The sequence below is a fragment of the Lepus europaeus genome, chromosome 1 (genome assembly GCF_033115175.1).
Source record: "Lepus europaeus isolate LE1 chromosome 1, mLepTim1.pri, whole genome shotgun sequence".
Classification (NCBI taxonomy): domain Eukaryota; kingdom Metazoa; phylum Chordata; class Mammalia; order Lagomorpha; family Leporidae; genus Lepus; species Lepus europaeus.
Window position 1 is genome coordinate 66,777,613 of NC_084827.1, and position 17,869 is coordinate 66,795,481.

The 17,869-nt window shown below is 49.0% G+C and overlaps 1 protein-coding gene across 1 annotated transcript in view; it reads right to left on the reverse strand.

Moving 5' to 3' along the window:
• The window catches only part of MARCO (macrophage receptor with collagenous structure), a 43,768-nt gene that overhangs the window by 17,620 nt on the left and 8,279 nt on the right, over nucleotides 1–17,869 (reverse strand). Inside the window, exons 2-8 of the mRNA XM_062199187.1 lie at nucleotides 8,901–9,002; nucleotides 7,632–7,844; nucleotides 6,687–6,722; nucleotides 2,562–2,651; nucleotides 2,437–2,481; nucleotides 533–577; nucleotides 139–246 (exon numbers count right to left, since the gene is read on the reverse strand). Coding sequence (XP_062055171.1) covers nucleotides 139–246; nucleotides 533–577; nucleotides 2,437–2,481; nucleotides 2,562–2,651; nucleotides 6,687–6,722; nucleotides 7,632–7,844; nucleotides 8,901–9,002 — 639 coding nt within the window. The remainder of the gene's footprint in view (nucleotides 1–138; nucleotides 247–532; nucleotides 578–2,436; nucleotides 2,482–2,561; nucleotides 2,652–6,686; nucleotides 6,723–7,631; nucleotides 7,845–8,900; nucleotides 9,003–17,869) is intronic.

Genomic DNA, 17,869 nt, shown 5'->3' on the forward strand with positions numbered 1-17,869 from the left:
TGCAGTGCCTGGGGGCAGCCTGGGGGCTGGGCACAGCCTTGCCTTCAGTGGGCACTGAGCATACCTGAGTGGCACAGTTCAGGCCCCAGCTACTACGTGCCATCCAGTGAGCCCCGACTCCCCCAGAGCTGCCCTTACCTGGGAGGCCTGGGTCTCCTCTGTCTCCCTTCGCTCCTGGTTCCCCTTTGAGGCCCATGAGGCCCCCACCGCCCTGGCTGCCCTTCTCTCCTTGGGGCCCTGGAGCACCTGCAAAGAGAATGGCAGTGAGGGGGGCTCCCCTGTGCTCTGGGGGGCAGGAAGCATTTGGAGGGAAGGGACGAGGGCTCTCCCCTGCCCCGGGAAGTCTGGGGCTTGTATTAGCTCATCTCTTGGGTGGTCCTGACAAAGCAGAAGGCTCAAGAGAAGACAACGGTGGGGAAGGCATAACCCACTGGAGCCAGGGAGGGGCTTTGGCGTGAGGACTCGGGAGGGCAGCAGCCCCAGTGCCCCAGGCAGGGCATCGCTGACAACAAGCAGGGGAAGCGCGAGTTACCGGGGACTCCTGGCTGCCCTCGTGGACCCTGGGGTCCTTGGAAGCCTGTGAAGAAGAAGAGAGAGGCTCAGTCATTGTGATCTCGGCTCAAGCAGCTCATCTTCCAGAGCCTCCGAGGAGGGCAAGCACCCAGCAAGAGAGCACTGGCCCTTTCTCTCCCACTCTCTTTCAGAGACACACACACACACATGCACACACACACACACTCACACACACAGCAGAGTCTTTGGCAAGCCCAGGCAGCATTTATTTTCCTCCCAGTGCATGGAACAGCCTGGGGATGCATTGGTGCAAAAAGACTTCAGGAGAGGCAAGTCCACATGAATTACAGCTCTGCACGCGACACGCAGGACGGCTGTGAAAAGCCACACCAGGATTTCCTCATCTGTAAAACCAGCTTGGTGATGGCCAGCCAGTCCTGGGCAGGTGCACAGCTTGTGGAATTGAGAAATAATGTGTCCCTCTGCCCAGTCCAGGTAACCTAGTAGGGAGCACAGACCAGAGGGTGTGTCCCCAGGGGGAGGGGATATCATGTGGAGGAGGGACGGGTACAGGACAGACATGGTGTGATGGGAAACTGGGGGGATACAGGAGGGAGCATGAGAAAGGAGGGAGGGGAAAGAGCGGAAGATGAAGGGGCTGGGTTGAGAGAGGCCCCACAGGAGCTGATGGATTACAGAGCTTTGCTGGGTGTGGCCAGTTGAGGGGATTGGGTCAGGGATGCACCCAGCAGAAGTTGGGCGGGGGGAGGCAGAGTTGATGCATTTCTTGTGCATCCCCTGCAGCCTGCTTCTGGGCTCTGGGTATGTACGTGAGGTCCGTGGAGGCCTGGAGCTGAAGGCAGGGTAGCTGGGTGTTGGAGAGACTGCATGGCCCTGCTGTGAGCCCCAGGCAGGAGCCTGTGTCACATGCACACCAGGCAGGGTCCTGGAGAGAGGGGCAGGCTCCAGAGGGGCAAGACTCAGTGTCTCCCATCTGGAGAGCTGTGGATCCCACTCCGCCTCCCTCGGACTCTCTCTGTGGGCAGAAGGGGGAGGAAGGCAGCCCCGATGGTCTGCTCCAAGCTCCCCCAGGCTGCGAGTGTGTGTGTGTGTGTGTACATGATGGTGCTGGTGTGTGTTGGCGTGCACGTGAGGGTGTGGCTGCGTGCATGTGAGTGCATGTGTGTGCACCGAAAATGCTGCCGGGAGACAGACTTAGAGCAAGAAGCTCTCAGGGGTCCCTTCTGCTCACCCCCCGAATCAGCTCCTCGAGGGAGATCTTCCCTCCTAACAGGGGTCCTCTCTGTAGCTGCCGCTGTTTGCTCTCTGCCTGTGCAGCCAGGTCTGCGTCAGTGCCCTTCCTTGTAATTCCTTTGCCTCGGCTCCGTCTCTGGCCAGGGTCTCAGCAGCCCCAGCCCCTCAGGGAACTGGAACGCATGGTCCAAGTGCAGGGCAGAGTAGGCTGGATCAGCTGCAGAGCCTGCTGTCCCCGCGAGGGACAGCTCCAAGTCCCTGGCTGGGCAGGTTTAGGTGAACCAATGCTTTCCCAGTAATGATGATGGGCTTTAAATCATGATCTCCAGAAATTCTCTGGAGCTCTCTCACCCCATTTTATAGGCAGAGAAACTGGGATTCACCAAGGCAGGGGGATGTTGTCAGAGCCACAGAGACACGTCTGACAGACGCGCAGTCCTTGCTGGACTACAGAGCTTGACTTTCTCTGGGGGTGTGCACAGGGAGGAGACTGCAGTGGCTCCCACACCCTTCCCGCCCACCCTGCCAATCAGCCCACAGGTGCCCTCCTGCCAGGCAGCCTCCCTTTGGGGGTCTGGACCCTGGCGTGGGTCCCTGGCTACAGCCCACAGCTGTCACACTGAGCAAGCCCACTGGGTGCCCCTGTACACACACACAGCCTTTGCTTACCTTTCTCTCCCTTGATGCCAGGTGGGCCTTGGGGACCTGGAGCACCTGAAAGGGAAAGGGAATTCAGAGCCCAGCCTGGACACAGTGTAGTAAAAGATGATGGGGCCAGGAGGCAGCGACCGTACCTGTGGCTCCATTGTTTCCTGCAGCTCCCGTGGCTCCCTTCTGGCCAGGAGACCCCGGCAGGCCAGGTGCACCCTGAGCCCCCTTTTGACCTGGGAAATGTGAGGAAGAGCAGAGACACTCACTTGTCAACCCACAAGATGGAGGGAAAATGCCCCTCACTCACACTCTCACTGAACCCGGAGGAGCAGCCCAATAGCGGAAGGAAGAAAAGACAAAAGAACCCCTCCCTACAAGAAGTTCATGGGGCATCCGAGGGCAAGGAAGTACATGTGTCGGTGATGTCTTCTGAGAGAGGCTGAGCCAGACACACTGGAGTTCAAGTGTAAGCCAGGCAAATTGTTTCAACATGTTCAGCCTCAACTTCCTCCAGTAAATGACCTTAGTGTGCCAGTTACTCAGGCTGTGCAAGGTCCCAGTGCGTGCGTGCGCCTTGCAAGGAACCGCATCATGCTCCCTACTGGTCTGCTCCGGAATAGGGAGGTTGATGGGGGCGGGAACTTCTCATGTCTGGATTCCCAGTGCCTACCTGGACCTCATCCATACAGCTTTCAGTACATATTTTGGATGGAGGAAGGAAAGATGTCTGGGACAGACAAGGGTGGGCTGGGGAAGGGAGGGGTTGGTTCCACAGTCCCCTTCCCTGAAACTCAGCTGGGGCACCATTAACCACAAGCATGTCCAGGGAGCCGGGGCCAGACCAGGGAGCCGCCCCTGGCTGCCGTCTCTGTCCCAGGCTAAATTTGTGACTCTGAACGCCTCAGCCAGCCGTCTGCTCCTCCCCTCCTGTTTGTCTCCAGGGGGGTTTGCCCTAGAATGGGCTTTGGAGAGGTCTGGCCAAGGCAGGGCGAGCCGTGGGAAAGGGCAGAGGCCCAGGCTCCGGTGGGCAGTGGGCCAGGGGTGGGGCAGGTTCTGGTGCCTGAGGAGCACCCCTGGCTTCTTCAGCTTTCTCCTCTCCTGGTTTCTGGGCTGCAGAAGGAGTGGGAAGAGAGGCTGACAGATGAAGTCAGAGACAGAAAGACACGGGGAGACAGCTAGTGATGACATATGGCCCCTGGGCCCTGGCTTATGATGGTTCTACACAGGAGTTTTGGACTTTGTAATGGGTTTACCAGGTTATTAAATGTATTTTAGGGGCTGGAGCTGTGGCACAGCAGGTAAAGCTGCTGCCTGCAGGGCTGGCATTCTGTAAGGGTGCCGGTTTGAGTTCTAGCTACTACACTTCTGAGCTAGCTCCCTGCTATGGCCTGGGAAAGCAGCAGCAGATGACCCAAGTCCTTGGGCCCCTGCACCCATGTGGGAGACCCAGAAGAAGCTTCTGGCTCCTGGCTTCAGATTGGCCCAGCTCTGGCTGTTTCAGCCATTTAAGGAGTGAACCAGTGGATGGAAGACCTCTCTCTCTCTCTCTCTCTCTCTCTCTCTCTCTCTGCCTCTCTGTAACTCTTTCAAATAAACAAATCTTTTAAAAAATGCATTTGAGATATATGATGGATTGAAACCTTATCATAAATTGAGGAGCACCTGTACGTACAAATATATATATATACGTGTGTGTGTGTGTGCGTGTGTGTGTAGAGAGATTAAGAGATATCAGAGGAGGGGGAAGATCTGATCATTTAAAAAATTATTTGAGAGACAATGAGCTCCCCATCCTCTGCTAAAACCCCACCCCCACCCCCAGTGCCTGCAATGGCTGAGGTAGGCTGGGACAGGCCAGATCTAGAAGCTAGAAAGTCAACCCAAGTTTCCTACATGAGTGACAGGGACCCAACTACTGCCATCACCACTGTCTCCTGGGTTGTACATTAGCAGGAAGCTGGATCAGAAGCAAAGCTATAATTTGTATCTAGGCACTCCAATAGGAGTTGCAGGCATCCTAACCTGTATCTTAACCATCAGTCTGAATGTTTGCCCTGAGAAGGGCAGATTTTAAAGGTCAGACTCAATCCACAGAAGTTTGTTCATGTGCGGATTTTGTTGGAACAATCCCTCCTTAGAGGGGAGACGTCAGCATTCATCAGGGTGGGTTACTCAAGCATTAGCTCATTTAATCTTTCCAACAATAACATCAGTAGATGATATTAATAACGGTGTTGAGTCCTGACCCTGCATTAAGCCCTTCAGTAAGCTTTTTTTTTTCTGACAGGCAGAGTTAGACAGTGAGAGAGAGAGAGACACAAAGAAAGGTCTTCCTTCCATTGGTTCACCCCCCAAATGGCTGCTATGGCCAGTGTGCTGCGCCGATCTGAAGCCAGGAGCCACGTGCTTCCTCCTGGACTCCCATGTGGGTGCAGGGCCCAAGCACTTGGGCCATCCTTCACTGCCCTCCTGGGCCACAGCAGAGAGCTGAACTGGAAGAGGAGCAACCGGGACAGAACCAGCGCCCCAACCAGTACTAGAACCTGGAGTCCTGGCACCGCAGGCAGAGGATTAGCCTAATGAGCCACGGGGCTGGCCAGTAAGCTTTTACATTTATTGTTTTATCCTCACACCCGTCCCAGGGGGTCCTCTCATTATCTCCATCTGAGACAGGGAGGATGTGGACTTCAAAAATGTTAAGCAACTTGCTCAAGCCACCCAGCTCGTGAGGGGCAGAGCCAGCATCTGTCCCTGGCCATCCAAGTCCACGCTCCTGCCACAGCAGGAGGCTACTGCAAAGAGCTCATGACCAGTGGCATGGTGTGTGCTGAGCCTCTCAGACCCAAGAGTTCTGTCTCAGGAGCATCATGTGCATATTTCCCTTCAGAGTGAAATCTTGACTCTGTGCTGATGGAACAAGCAGAACTGTGGGTGGATTGTGTGTGTGCATGTGTGCCTGTGTGTGTATGTGTGCCTGTGCACATGTGTGTACATGCATGTGTGTCTATGTGTGCCTGTGTGTATTGTACATGTGTGCCTGTGTGTGTATGTGTGCCTGTGCACATGTGTGTACATGCATGTGTGTCTATGTGTGCCTGTGTGTACTGTACATGTGTGCCTGTGTGTGTATGGTTCATGTACGCATGTGTGCCTGTGCATGCCTGTGTGCACATGTGTATGTGTGCATGTGTGCCTATGTGTGTACTGTGTTTGTGTGCATGTATCTCTCTCTATGTAGTGTACATGTGTGCATGTCTGTTGGCGTGTGCTCTACATGTGTGCATGTGTGTCTCTATGTGCATGTGTGTGCTATGCACATGTGTATGTGTGCCTATGTGTGTACTGTGCTTGTGTGCATGTGTGTCTGTGTGTGTGCCTGTGTATGTATGTGTGAGTACTGCACATGTGTGTCTCTGTGTGTGCCTGTGTGTGTATGTGTGAGTACTGCACATGTGTGTCTCTGTGTGTGCCTGTGTGTGTATGTGTGTGTACTGCACATGTGTGTCTCTGTGTGTGTGCCTGTGTGTGTGCCTATGACCATGTGCATATGTACCTATGTGCATGTGCATGTACCCAACACGACACACATGCGGGGTGAGGAATATGGAAAGGCAAAGCAGCCATGGGCCCTGTCCTCACACAGCACTGGGCATCGTTTTGCACTGTGTGTGCCTCGCCTCACTTGCGTCTGTCACCAGCCCTGCCCAGGTAGATCACATGAGCCCTGGAATCTTCTATGCAGGTGAGTTGCTGAGGTAAACTTAAGGAAATGACCCAAAGCCACACAGCCAGTGAGACCTTGGATTTGAACCTGAGTCAGCTTGAAGGCTCAGCCTGTTCCTCCGTGATGTCACCCCCCTCCATCATTACAGACACTGGGGTCAGAGGAGCTCGGCACAGGATGAGCACAGCACCTGGAGACAAGTGCTGAGCTGTAGGTGAAAGGCACCTGGAAAGAGAGACTTTGGGAGATCTGGAAAAGAGGCTTTGGCAGCTGGGGCCCCTGGGCAGTGGGGAGCTGAGGTGGGTGGACTCAGTCAGGCCTGGGAAGATGGTGCATTGGTGGGGAGCATGAGGAGGAAGGGTCATTTCAGGCCAGGAGAAGCAACTGAGAGTCCAAGCAGGCATGGCTGGGTGTGGGGGAGGCTATGGGGACCTGTGCAAGGGAAGCTGGGGTCAGATTTGATGCAGTCCCAGGATGACATATGCCTAGGAGTCCTTGGGGGAGCTGAGGGGGAAGAGCAGAATGGGTGACAGCGTGCACCTACCTGGGGCGCCTCGTTCACCTTTGATCCTCAGCATCTCTACAAGTTAAAGAGAGAGAGTGGGTTGCAGGTTTACTGCAGGGGCACCTCAGCTTTGCCCCACCCACAACAGGAGCTCCCAAGATCCACATGTGGAGTCTGGGCCCACCCAGGTCAGCAACAGGGACATTGGCCAGATTTGGGGTCGGGGAGGTTGTACACCAAACACCTGGGCGTTCTCAGGGAAAAGCCCTTCTTGTGTGGTCTACACCCTGACAACCATGGAGGTGCAGAAAGGGGTTTAGGGCTGCCTGTGCACCAGCCATTGCTCCAAACCAGGCCCCTTGGGTTAAGGAGGGACCCCCTCATGTTGGTCAAAACAAGCTCCGCTCTTCCACATGGCAAACAAGGGAGAGACGCTCTCAGGCTGTCAGCAGGACTGGCCTGAGCGCCATCCGTTTGCCCGCAGCCACAAGGCCCTGGTGGAGAAGCCGGGGCCAGGGAGGACCCCTGGCATTTCCTGCCCTGGCTCTGGTTCTTCCTACCCATGACCACGCCCTGGTTGGCCAGCTGCATGGGCGTGGTCACCAGCAGCGCCTCAGGCCCTGGCTCAGACCCTCCCTCCTGAATGTGCTGGATCTGTCTGGGAGCTTGGTGATTCAGACACTGCCTTGGCTGGCAGTGGCTCCAGTTCCTGGCTCTTGGAGGTCACATTTCACTTGGCAGGCCCCTTGGTTGGTCCCTAGGTTCCTGACTGCAGCTTCCCTAAAGGGCTACTTCATGCTCACCCCACATGGCTCTCACACTCTGCATGGTCTCCCGAAGCCCCATACCAGGCCAGGGTTCTGGAAGCCCTTGTCCCCCTGCCAGGGAAGGGGACTCAAGCCCCAGCCTGTGAACAAATAGCTTCCCATTTCCCGTCCTCTCCTGAGGAGTCCCAACCCCAATCCGGAGGGGTGGGGGCCAAACCTGGGTTCTGGAAGAAGTTGTCCACCCACTGTTGCAGGCGCTCCTGGCTCGTGCGGACCTGGAGGAGCTGGGCCTGCAAGCTTTGCAGCTGCAGGGTGCCCCCTGCCAGATGTGCTTCAGGGTGCTTGAAGAAGGACAGGTTGTCCTCCACGGGCAGCGTTCCGTTGAGGAAGTACATCTCCAGCGCTCTGAGCCGCTCCTGCAGATTCAGAACTGGACCCCGCCCCCCAGCATCCTTTTAAGGGACCTCCTTGAAGACCAAGGCATTGGAGCAGCTCCCAATGTCCCTGGGCCATGTGTGCATAATGTGGGTCACCCCTGAGTCCCCGAACGCCACGTTCACATGCTGTCGGGACATTGCACAGAGCTTCTTCTGCATCTTGAATGCATGTCCTCCACTCCTGGGCATGGCCTTATCCAGCCCCAGGATGGCCCTGCTTTGCCTAAGGCTGTGCCCTTGGCACTCACCATCGGCCTCCAACCTTTGTGCAGTTAACCCCTTCCCACATACTCTGAGGGTGGATGCATGACAGCTACCATGCTGCTCTGGCTTAATGTGTCCAAGCCACGTGCACGCATGACCTTAATATGTATCAGACGTGTGTTTATGACAACTGTGCATGCAGCACTCTCGAAAGACTGCAGTGTCTACTGATGGCATGGCATCAAGACTTTAACATCTGAGCTGAAGACATTTTGAAAATGAAGCCATCTTCAAATGAACACCTCCATCAACAAAGCCCTCTCCTGCCCAGAGACTGGGGAGCCTTGGTGTCAGGTGTGCATAGCATACCCTGATTAATGCCATTGCTTGAGGGGCCAGTGCTGTGGCATAGTGAATTAAACCACCTCCTGGAGCGCCAGCATCCCATATGGGTGCTAGTTCAAGTCCCGGCTGCTCCACTTCTGATCCAGCTCTCTGCTAATGTAACTGAGAAAGCTGCCGAAGATAGCCCAAGTCCTTGGGCCCCTGCTACCCATGTAGGAGACCTGAAGTAAGCTCCTGGCTCCTGTCTTTGGCCTGATCCATCCCCAGCTGTTGTGGTCATTTGGGGAGTAAACCAGCAGATAGAAAATCTCTCTCTCTCTCTCTCCCTCTCTGTCTCCCTTTCACTCTTTCAGGCACAAAGCACACCATCCCCTTTGCTCCTCCCATCACTGTGGCTGACCAGGGGGTGTGCACCCTCTTCCAGTAAGAAGGAGAGGTGGCTCCAGGATCTCTGCTCAGTCTGAACCCAGAGGGACCACACAGCCCCGAGACGGCTTTACCTTGCATCACCAGCAGCCCAGTGCCCACGGTTAGCAGGATCAAGTAGATGACCACTAGTGCCATGAAGAAGTTCACCCTGATTTTCTTCTTGGGCTTTGGATCTGAAACACATGCAGGACAGAGGGCAGCAACTGCAGAGGGCACCAAACATGGGTGCCGTGTGCCAGGATCCCCATGGTATGAGCAGTGGGCCCCCAGGAGTCATATGGGAAAGACACGAAAGGCCCACAATTCTCAAGTCTTCCCCGGTCCTCCTTCAGTTCACTCATTCGTGTGGCTGCACAAGGGAGGCCGGCCTCAGGTTTAGCACAAGATACAGCCTCAGAGACAGCACCAGACCTGGGGAAACCTAGCATGGGGTGGGAATGGAAAGACACAGGGACACAGGGGCGACTGAGGCTGGAGGTGGAAGTGAGCGCAAGCTTGGGCTATACGGATAGGTTAACATCAAGTGGGAGGGGCATGGTGGAACCATTGGGGAAAGATAACATAGTGTTGTCAGAGTCGTTCCTGGAGGTCCAGCCAAGCCCAGAATGCCTATAAATGCAGACCTCCCACCTGGCATAGAAACCAGGTTTGTTAGGAACTGTGCGACCACCCGAGGATCTGATGAAGATTTTATCCCTGATGCTGACCGTTCCATCAAGGGTAGAAAAAGCTGCTAAGGAAACACACCTTCTGGCTGGGGTTTGGCCAAGGAGGCTCCTCAGGGTGAGAGAGCGAAGAGCCTCTGGTAAACAAGAGCAGGCAGCCTTCCCTGGAGCAAACCATGCAGTATGGACAAAGACAGGAGGCAAACGAGTTTCAGAAACTTGACAGCTCTATTGTCTGATCCAAAATAACAGTCTGCTCCAGGGGGAAATAAAAATGAGGTTTCAATTCCATCAAAGATTTCAATGAAGCAAAAGACTTGAGCCTCCCCAGGCCTACCCTGTCCCGGTGGCAGAAGATGGCCTGGACAGGTGTTCTTCTCCCTTGCCTTGACACTAGTGGCACCCAGTAGGTGTCCCACCTTCCCAGCCCGGGACCACCTGGTGAGCATACCCAGAGAAGCAGTGTCTGCCCCAGCAGCCTGATGCATCCCAACTTCTGCGTGGTGTTGGAAAACGTCCTGTCCCTTCAGGCACCACCAGCAGGGGGCGAGCAAGAACACAGATGGCACCGGGTGAGCGCAGTGAGCCAGAGCAACACAGGGCTGTGAAGACTAAATTGTCATTGGAGCCACAGCCCACAAAAGTAGCCACAGCCCACAAAACTAGAAGACTTAAATAGGACGTAGGGCTTCCGAACATACTATACAGAATGTTCAGGATACAATGGAAAATCACCCGTCAGGGCAAGGACAGAGAAAAATCACAACTTGAATAAAAAGAGATCTTCTGGGACTGGGATTGTGGCACAGTGGATTAAGCTGCCATGTGCAATGTGGGTACCCCACATGGGTGCCAATTTGAGTCCTGGCTGCTCCACTTCCAATCCTGCTCCCTGCTAATGCTCCTAGGAAAACAGCGGAAGATGGCCCAACTGCTTGGGCCCCTGCCATCCATGAAGGAGACTCAGATGGAGTTCCAGTTTTCTGGCCTCAGCCTGGCCCAGCCCTGGTCATTGTGGCCATTTGGGGAGTGAACAGCAGATGGAAGATTCTCTCACTTCAACTCTGCATTTCAAATAAATAAATTAGTTTTTATTTGAAGAGAAGAAGAGACAGTCAAGAGATACCATCACAGAGATGGCACAGAAAGTGGAATTATTTGACAAGAATTTTAATGTAGCTTTAACAAAAATGTTTTAATAAACAATTACAAATATTCTTGAAATAAAATTTTAAATAAAGAAAAAAACCTCACCAAAGAAATACAAGATAAAAATAAACAAATAAAAACGTTAGAAGTAAAGAACACCAAAAATTTCAAGATAATCTCACTTGTGGCCTCAGAAGTATAATAAATATGAGATAAGAATCACTGGATTCAATGACAGGACAACAGAAATTACACAATCTGAAAAGCAGAGAGTACCAATAGGAAAGAAAAAACCACGAACAGATCCTCAGACACCTGTAGGTTGATAACAAAAAAAGAGTTTGGAGCTAAAAAAAAAAAAGCAAGTTTAATATTTTAAACTTCCTAAATTTGGTGTAAGACGTAAACTGCCAGTTTTAAGAAGCTGAGTGAATCCCTAAATGATAGATAAATCCAAATAAGTCTACATCAAGGAGTATTGTAACTAAAAATATAATATATATATATAATTTTATAAGTATATATAAAGACAATGAATACTGGAATCTAAATAAAAGGGGCTGGCATTGTGACATAGCAGGGAAAGCTGCTGCCTGTAGTCCCAGCATCCCATATGGGCACCAGTTCGAGTCCCTGCTGCTCCACTTCCAATCCAGCTCCCTGCTAATGTGCCTGAGAAAGCAGTAGAGATGGCCCAAGACCTTAGGCCCCTGCACCCTCCTGGGAGACCCGGAAGAAGCTCCTGGATCCTGACTTCTGATTGGCCCAGCTATGGACGTTGAGGCCATTTGGGGAGTGAACCAGCGAATGGAAGATCTTTCTCTCTCTTTCTGCCTCTGCATCTCTAACATTGCCTTTCAAATAAATAATCTTTTAAAAAATTAAAAAATCTAAGTGAAAAGAAAAAAATCTCAAAAACAGTGATAATGCTGCATCACCTATAAAGAAATACCAATTTGAATGACAGCAGATTTCCCATCTGAAACCATGAATGCCAAACACAAGTGTGACAATGTAGTTTGTTGAAATAAAAGTATTGTAAACCATGGTTTCCATAGTCAATGAAAACATCCTTCAGGAATGAATGGGAAAATTATACAAAAAGAATTTTTTGCTAGTAGACCGAACTTTTAAAATTGGCTAACAGAGTCCTCCAAGAAGAAAAAAAAAATGGTAATAGAAGAAGGCCTAGACTTTTGACAAGGAAAGTGAACAATAAGTAGACCATTCTCCTCATAAGCTTTTAAAGCTACATTTGCATTTGAAAGAAAAATTATAAAGCCATCTGATGTGATACTCCATGTATTAGAGGAAATACTTAAGAAAATTTTATTTTGAAAGTGGAGACGATAAAAGGACATCAAAGGAAGGAATATTTCTACAGTTTATTGAATTGGTAAACCTTGCTATTGGTACACTGGGATAAGTTGTGCAGAGACATTGCACAACTACTAGGGAAAGCTTTTCCAAGTGATAGTCCTAAGAACACTATAGGTAAGTAAACAGGAAATTCTGAAATTGTTTAAATTATGCATCAGAAGTTAATGAAAGAAAAATAGATCATTTAGAAACAGAGAGAACAAACATGCATGCACAGTACCTTGGCAGATTTAAATCCTTGCATTTTAGTAATTAATTTAAATGGAAATGGTCTAAATATGAGGGAAAAATTTATAGAAAATACTGTTAAATTACAAGTGTTTTGGTGCAATACAACTTGAAATCCAAGCCTAGCAATTTTTTCATAATATGCATTTTCCATGCACTATTTAACTGGGTTAAAAAAGCATGACCCAGAGGGTACTGTTGAGGTGCAGCAGGTTAAGCTGCTCCATGTGAACCAAGCATCCCATCCTGGAGCACCAGCTTCTCTGCTTCTGATCCTGCTCCCTGCTAATGCACCGGGGAGGGCAGCAGAAGATGGCTCAGGAATGCTTGGGCCCCCTGCCACCTGTGTAGGAGATCTGGATGGAGTTCCAGGCTCTTGGCTTTGGCCTGGTCCAGCCCTCGTCATTGTGGCTCCTTGGAGAGCGAACCAGTGGGTGGAAGAACTCTTTCTTCCTCACTCTACCACTCTGCCTTTCAAAAAAAAAAATCTTTCTAAGAATGTACCTACAAAGCATCTAAGGGTAGTATCATGCTTTCCCCTTAAGACAGGGACCAAGGCAAGGATGTCTATTCTCATTCATTAAACACAGTGCTGGAAAGTTCAGCTAGGGCATGAGACAAGAAAAGGGAAAAAAAAGGAAACATATTGGAAAAGAAGGAATAAAGCCATTCCTATCTGTAAAGGACATGACTTGGTATACAGAAAAATCCCAAAGAATTTGTATGAAAAAAAAAAAACCCTTCTTGGAACTAGTTAACCCTTCAAAGTTGCAGGATGTAACATATGAAAATCATGTGTGAAGATACTTCAGAAACTTGTTGGGAAAATGGAATTAAAAGGTCAGTTTATTTTGGTGAGAAAACATTTGAAATTCATGCATAATTTTTTCATGATAAGCAATTTCCATAAACTTTTTTAAAGAACCTGTGTAGACGAATTAAAAAAACAACTGAAAAATGGAATTTAAAACACAAGAGAAAAAAGAAAAGAAAGGAAGAGCTGGTACTGTATCACAGCACCTGCAACACCAGCATCCCGTATCAGCACCAATCCAAGTTCTGGCTGCTCCGCTTTTGATCCAGCTTTCTGTAATGCAACTGAGCAAGCTGTAGAAGATGGTCCAGGTGCTTGGTCCCTGCACCTATATGAGAGACCTGGATGGAGTTTCAGATTCCTGACTTTGGCCATTGCAGCCATTTGTTGGGTGAACCAGCAGATGGAAGATCTCCCTCTCTATATATCTATCTTACCCTTTTTCTCTATAACTGCCTTTCAAATAAATAAATATTTTTTAAACCACACAAAAGCATTCATAATTACTAAAAATGAAATATTTATGTATAAGTCTCTTGAAAGCTAAAAATTATTCTGATTTAACAAGTAATAAATGACTTAGATAAATGGAAAGACATACCATGTTCATGGACATGCTTTAATATAGTAAAGATGTCAGTTCTCTCAACATTTATCTATAGGTCTAGCACAATTGCTACTAAAATTTAGCAAGTTTTTTGGTAGGTGTAAACAAGCATGTAGGGGCCGGCACTGTGGTGTAGCAGGTAAAGCCACAGCCTGCAGTGCTAGCATCCCAAATGGCTGCTGGTTTGAGTCCCAGCTACTCTACTTCCATTCCAGCTTCCTGCTGGTGTGCCTGGGAAACCAAGGAAGATGGCTCAAATCCTTGGGCCCCTGCACCCTTGTGGGAGACCTGGAGAAAGCTCCTGGCTCCTTGCTTTGGATTGGTTCAGCTCTGGCCATTGTGGCATTGGAGAGTGAACCAGTGGATGGAAAACCTTTCTCTCTCTTTCTATATGAAAAACAAGAAAACAAGCATTTATTCAACATATATGAGGAACCCCAAGCTCTGTGCTATAGTTTGAATAAAATTTGGTTCCTGAGCTCTTGTAGATGCAGATGCTTCATCTTTAAAGTCATAAACTAGTGATACTGAGAGAGTGGAAGCTTGATCCAATAATGGTATTTAGAAGGTGGGCCTGGTGGGAGTCTTTAGATCAGCGGGGGCATGCTTTTGGAAGATAGCTGCTATAAGAGGTTGATTATGGAGCCAAGTTGGGCCTAACTGCTTCCCCTGCTTCCTGGCTTACCACGTGGTTCTGCCTCTGTGATGTTCCATCATTGCCAATCTTCTGGCCTTACCAGATACCTAGCCAATCTTGGAATATGCACCTCCAAAACTGTGGGTCAAAATAGACACCTTCTCTCAGGGGCCGACACTGTGGTGCAGTGGGTTGAAGACCTGGCCTGAAGCAATGGCATCTCATATGGGTGCTGGTTCTAGTCCTGGCTACTCCTCTTCCCATCCAGCTCTTTTCTATGGCCTGGGAAAGCAGTAGAAGATGACCCAAGTGCTTGGGCCCCTGCACCCATGTGGGAGACCCAGAAGAAGCTCCTGGCTCCTGGCTTTGGACAGGCTCAACTCTGGCCATTGTGGCCATCTGGGTAGTAAACCAGCGGATTGAAGACCTTTCTTTCTCTCTCTCTCTCTCTCTCTCTCTCTCTCTCTCTCTGGCTCTATCTCTCTCTGTAACTCTTTTAAATAAATAAAATAAATCTTTTTTTAAAAAAGTATCTTCTCTCAGGTATTTGCTATAGTGACAAAAAGCTGATAGCCAGCAATCCTGAAAAGAAGAATAAAGCATGGGGTGTAACTCTGTGTTAAAGCTTATAGTACAGTTATAGCAATCAACCTAGTGTGATATTGGTAGAGGGATAATCATGTACACCAATGGAACAGAATAAAGAACCCAGAAATAGACCTACCCAAACTTGCCCAACTGATTTTGGCAGAGGTACAAAAGCAATTCAATAGAAGAAGGAGAGCCTTTTAATCAAATGGTGCTGGAGCTATTGGCCTTTCATGGACCAGAAAAAGAAAGGAAAAAGAGCCTTGCTAATACCTTATATAAAAATCAATTAAAAATGGATTATAGACATAATGGTAGAATGTAAATCTATAAACATTTTAGAATAAAGTTTAAGAGAAAACCTTTGGGGCTTAAGGTTAAAGAAACAATTCTTAGCATCCGTGACAAAAGCATAGCTAACAGAAAGAATTGTAAAGTTGGATCCCTTCAGAATAAAAACTCTTTCTCTGCAAAAGATCCTGTTATGGAGCCAAAAGATAGTTACTTCTAGGGATAAAATATTTGGAATTCATGTATCTGACAAAGGATTTGTATCTAGGATGTATGAAGTACTTTCAAAACTAAATAGTAAAAAAAAAAAAATCCAATTAAAACATGGGCAAAAGGTACAAAGAGACATTAAACAGACGAGGGCCTACAAATGGCAAGTAGGCACATGAAAAGATTCAGCATCATTAGCCATCAGGAAAATGCAAATGGAAACCTACAATGAGATAACAGCAGACACCTATGAGAATAGCTGAAATAAAAACCGGCGAGAATGTCAAACGCTGGCAAGGTTGTGGAGGCACAGGGGAAGCTGCACGTTTTCGGTGCACGTTTCAGTGTAGTGATACAGTCACACTGGGCAATGCATTGCTTGCTTCCTGTAAAAACCAACATGTCTTAGAAACGAGCAATTGCATTTTTAGACATTCATCTCAGAGAAATTCAAACTTAACTCTCAGCCGGCGCTGCGGCTCACTAGGCTAATCCTCCACCTTGTGGCGCCGGCACACCGGGTTCTAGTCCCGGTCGGGGCGCCAGATTCTGTCCCGGTTGCCCCTCTTCCAGGCCAGCTCTCTGCTATGGCCCGGGAAGGCAGTGGAGGATGGCCCAAGTGCTTGGGCCCTGCACCCCATGGGAGACCAGGAGAAGCACCTGGCTCCTGCTTTCGGATCAGCACGGTGCGCCGGCTGCAGCGCACCAGCCGCGGCGGCCATTGGAGGGTGAACCAACGCCAAAGGAAGACCTTTCTCTCTGTCTCTCTCTCTCACTGTCCACTCTGCCTGTCAAAAAAAAAAAAAAAACTTAACTCTCACGCAAAAACTTTTATGTACATGGTCATAGTAGCTGTATTTGTAATTGCCAAAGCCTGGACACAGTCCAAATGCCCTCCAGTGGGTGAATGGTAAACAAACAAAGAAACAAACAAAAAAAACCCCTGTGGTATATTCCTGTCACAATACTGTGCTCCTTAGTAAGAAGAACCAAGTGTTGATATCTGTAACAACTTAAGTGGATCCCAAGGATACTATGTATATGAGAAAGAAATTCCAACCTTAAGAAGGTTACAGCCTATGTAATAACATGTTTATAACATTCCTGAAATAGCAACATCATAGACATGTAGAACCCATTTGTGACTGCCAGGAGTTAGTGATTGCTGACGGCAGAGTGAGAGGTGTGTGTGCCTCTAAAACATAGAGCTGCGCAGAATTATATTCACATGCACACAAATGAGGAAGCTCTCTGGACTCAACTTCCTAGTTGTGATCTTGCACTAAAGCAATGGAAAGGGTTACCACTGAGGGAAGCTGGGTGAAGGGTCACCAAGACCTCCTTGCTTATATTCTGCAGTTTTCAGGGAACCTATAATTATTTCACAATAAAAAGTAAAAAAAAAAATTACAAACCTCTACAGTAAGTTTTAATGTTTAGAAGATGTTGAGAGTGAACAGAACAACTCAGAACAAGTTCATGGCATGATAGCAGCCACACCAGCAAGACTGAACCTGAGTGAACTGGAGGGTTAAGTTATTAGGGGAATGCACAAAAGTTATCTTCCGGTTATCTCTAGAGCAGGAAAAAGGGACGACTAGTCTCGCTGGGAGCCAACAGTTCATTGTAATTAAAACAACAAAAATCTTAACTTCTCTATGTGCATTTTGTCTGAGTCTTCTCTGTGAAGAAATACGGACTTCAGGCAGAAGTTCTTGGGGGAAAAATATTATGAAGAAAGATGTGAAGCCTGAAATAGTTGAGAGGTTGGGGGTGAGAAGCCCACACAGGCTAAATGCATGCTGGTGTGGTCTTGGACAGCAGGGCTTGAGCTGGACAAATGTTCCCACTCTTCCACAAGCTAGAAGCAGGATGTGAAAGATTCTGTCACAGGAACAAACACAAATTCCCACGTTCAAGTGCAAATGCTCCTTGGCTGGGGTGAGGGGTGATAGGAGGTGGCACCGGTTTCGGTTCCTGGGTATTTGCTGGAGGCTAAATGGAACAACAGCCAATGTCCAGTCCCTCCAGGAAAGTAAAGCAATCTTTGTGGTAACCACTTCACAACGGATGCATACATGAAATCAGCACATGTGCACTGTCAATAGGTATGATTTTTATTCTTCCTCCACACCTAGAGAAAGCTAGGAACAAAAAAGCATTGGCATGATGGGAGTATCTTGCTTGCAGTGCTGATAATGAAATAAAGGGCTGGCTGCTGATGGAATCAGGGTGTGAAATCATGCTGTGCCAAAGGGGTGGAGGCAGAGTATACTTTGTGTTTAGAATGTTCTGTGACTTTGAAACCCATCATCATTTTTAAAATTAATTTTAGGGAAAAGCAGTTACATTCTAAATGTTTCTCTAGCTCACTTCTATATGTTTCTGCAGTGTGTTGTTAAGACATCCCTGATCCTGTATCCTTAAGTAATTAAAGAAAAAAGATGAATATTTGATCAAGCAACAGGGAA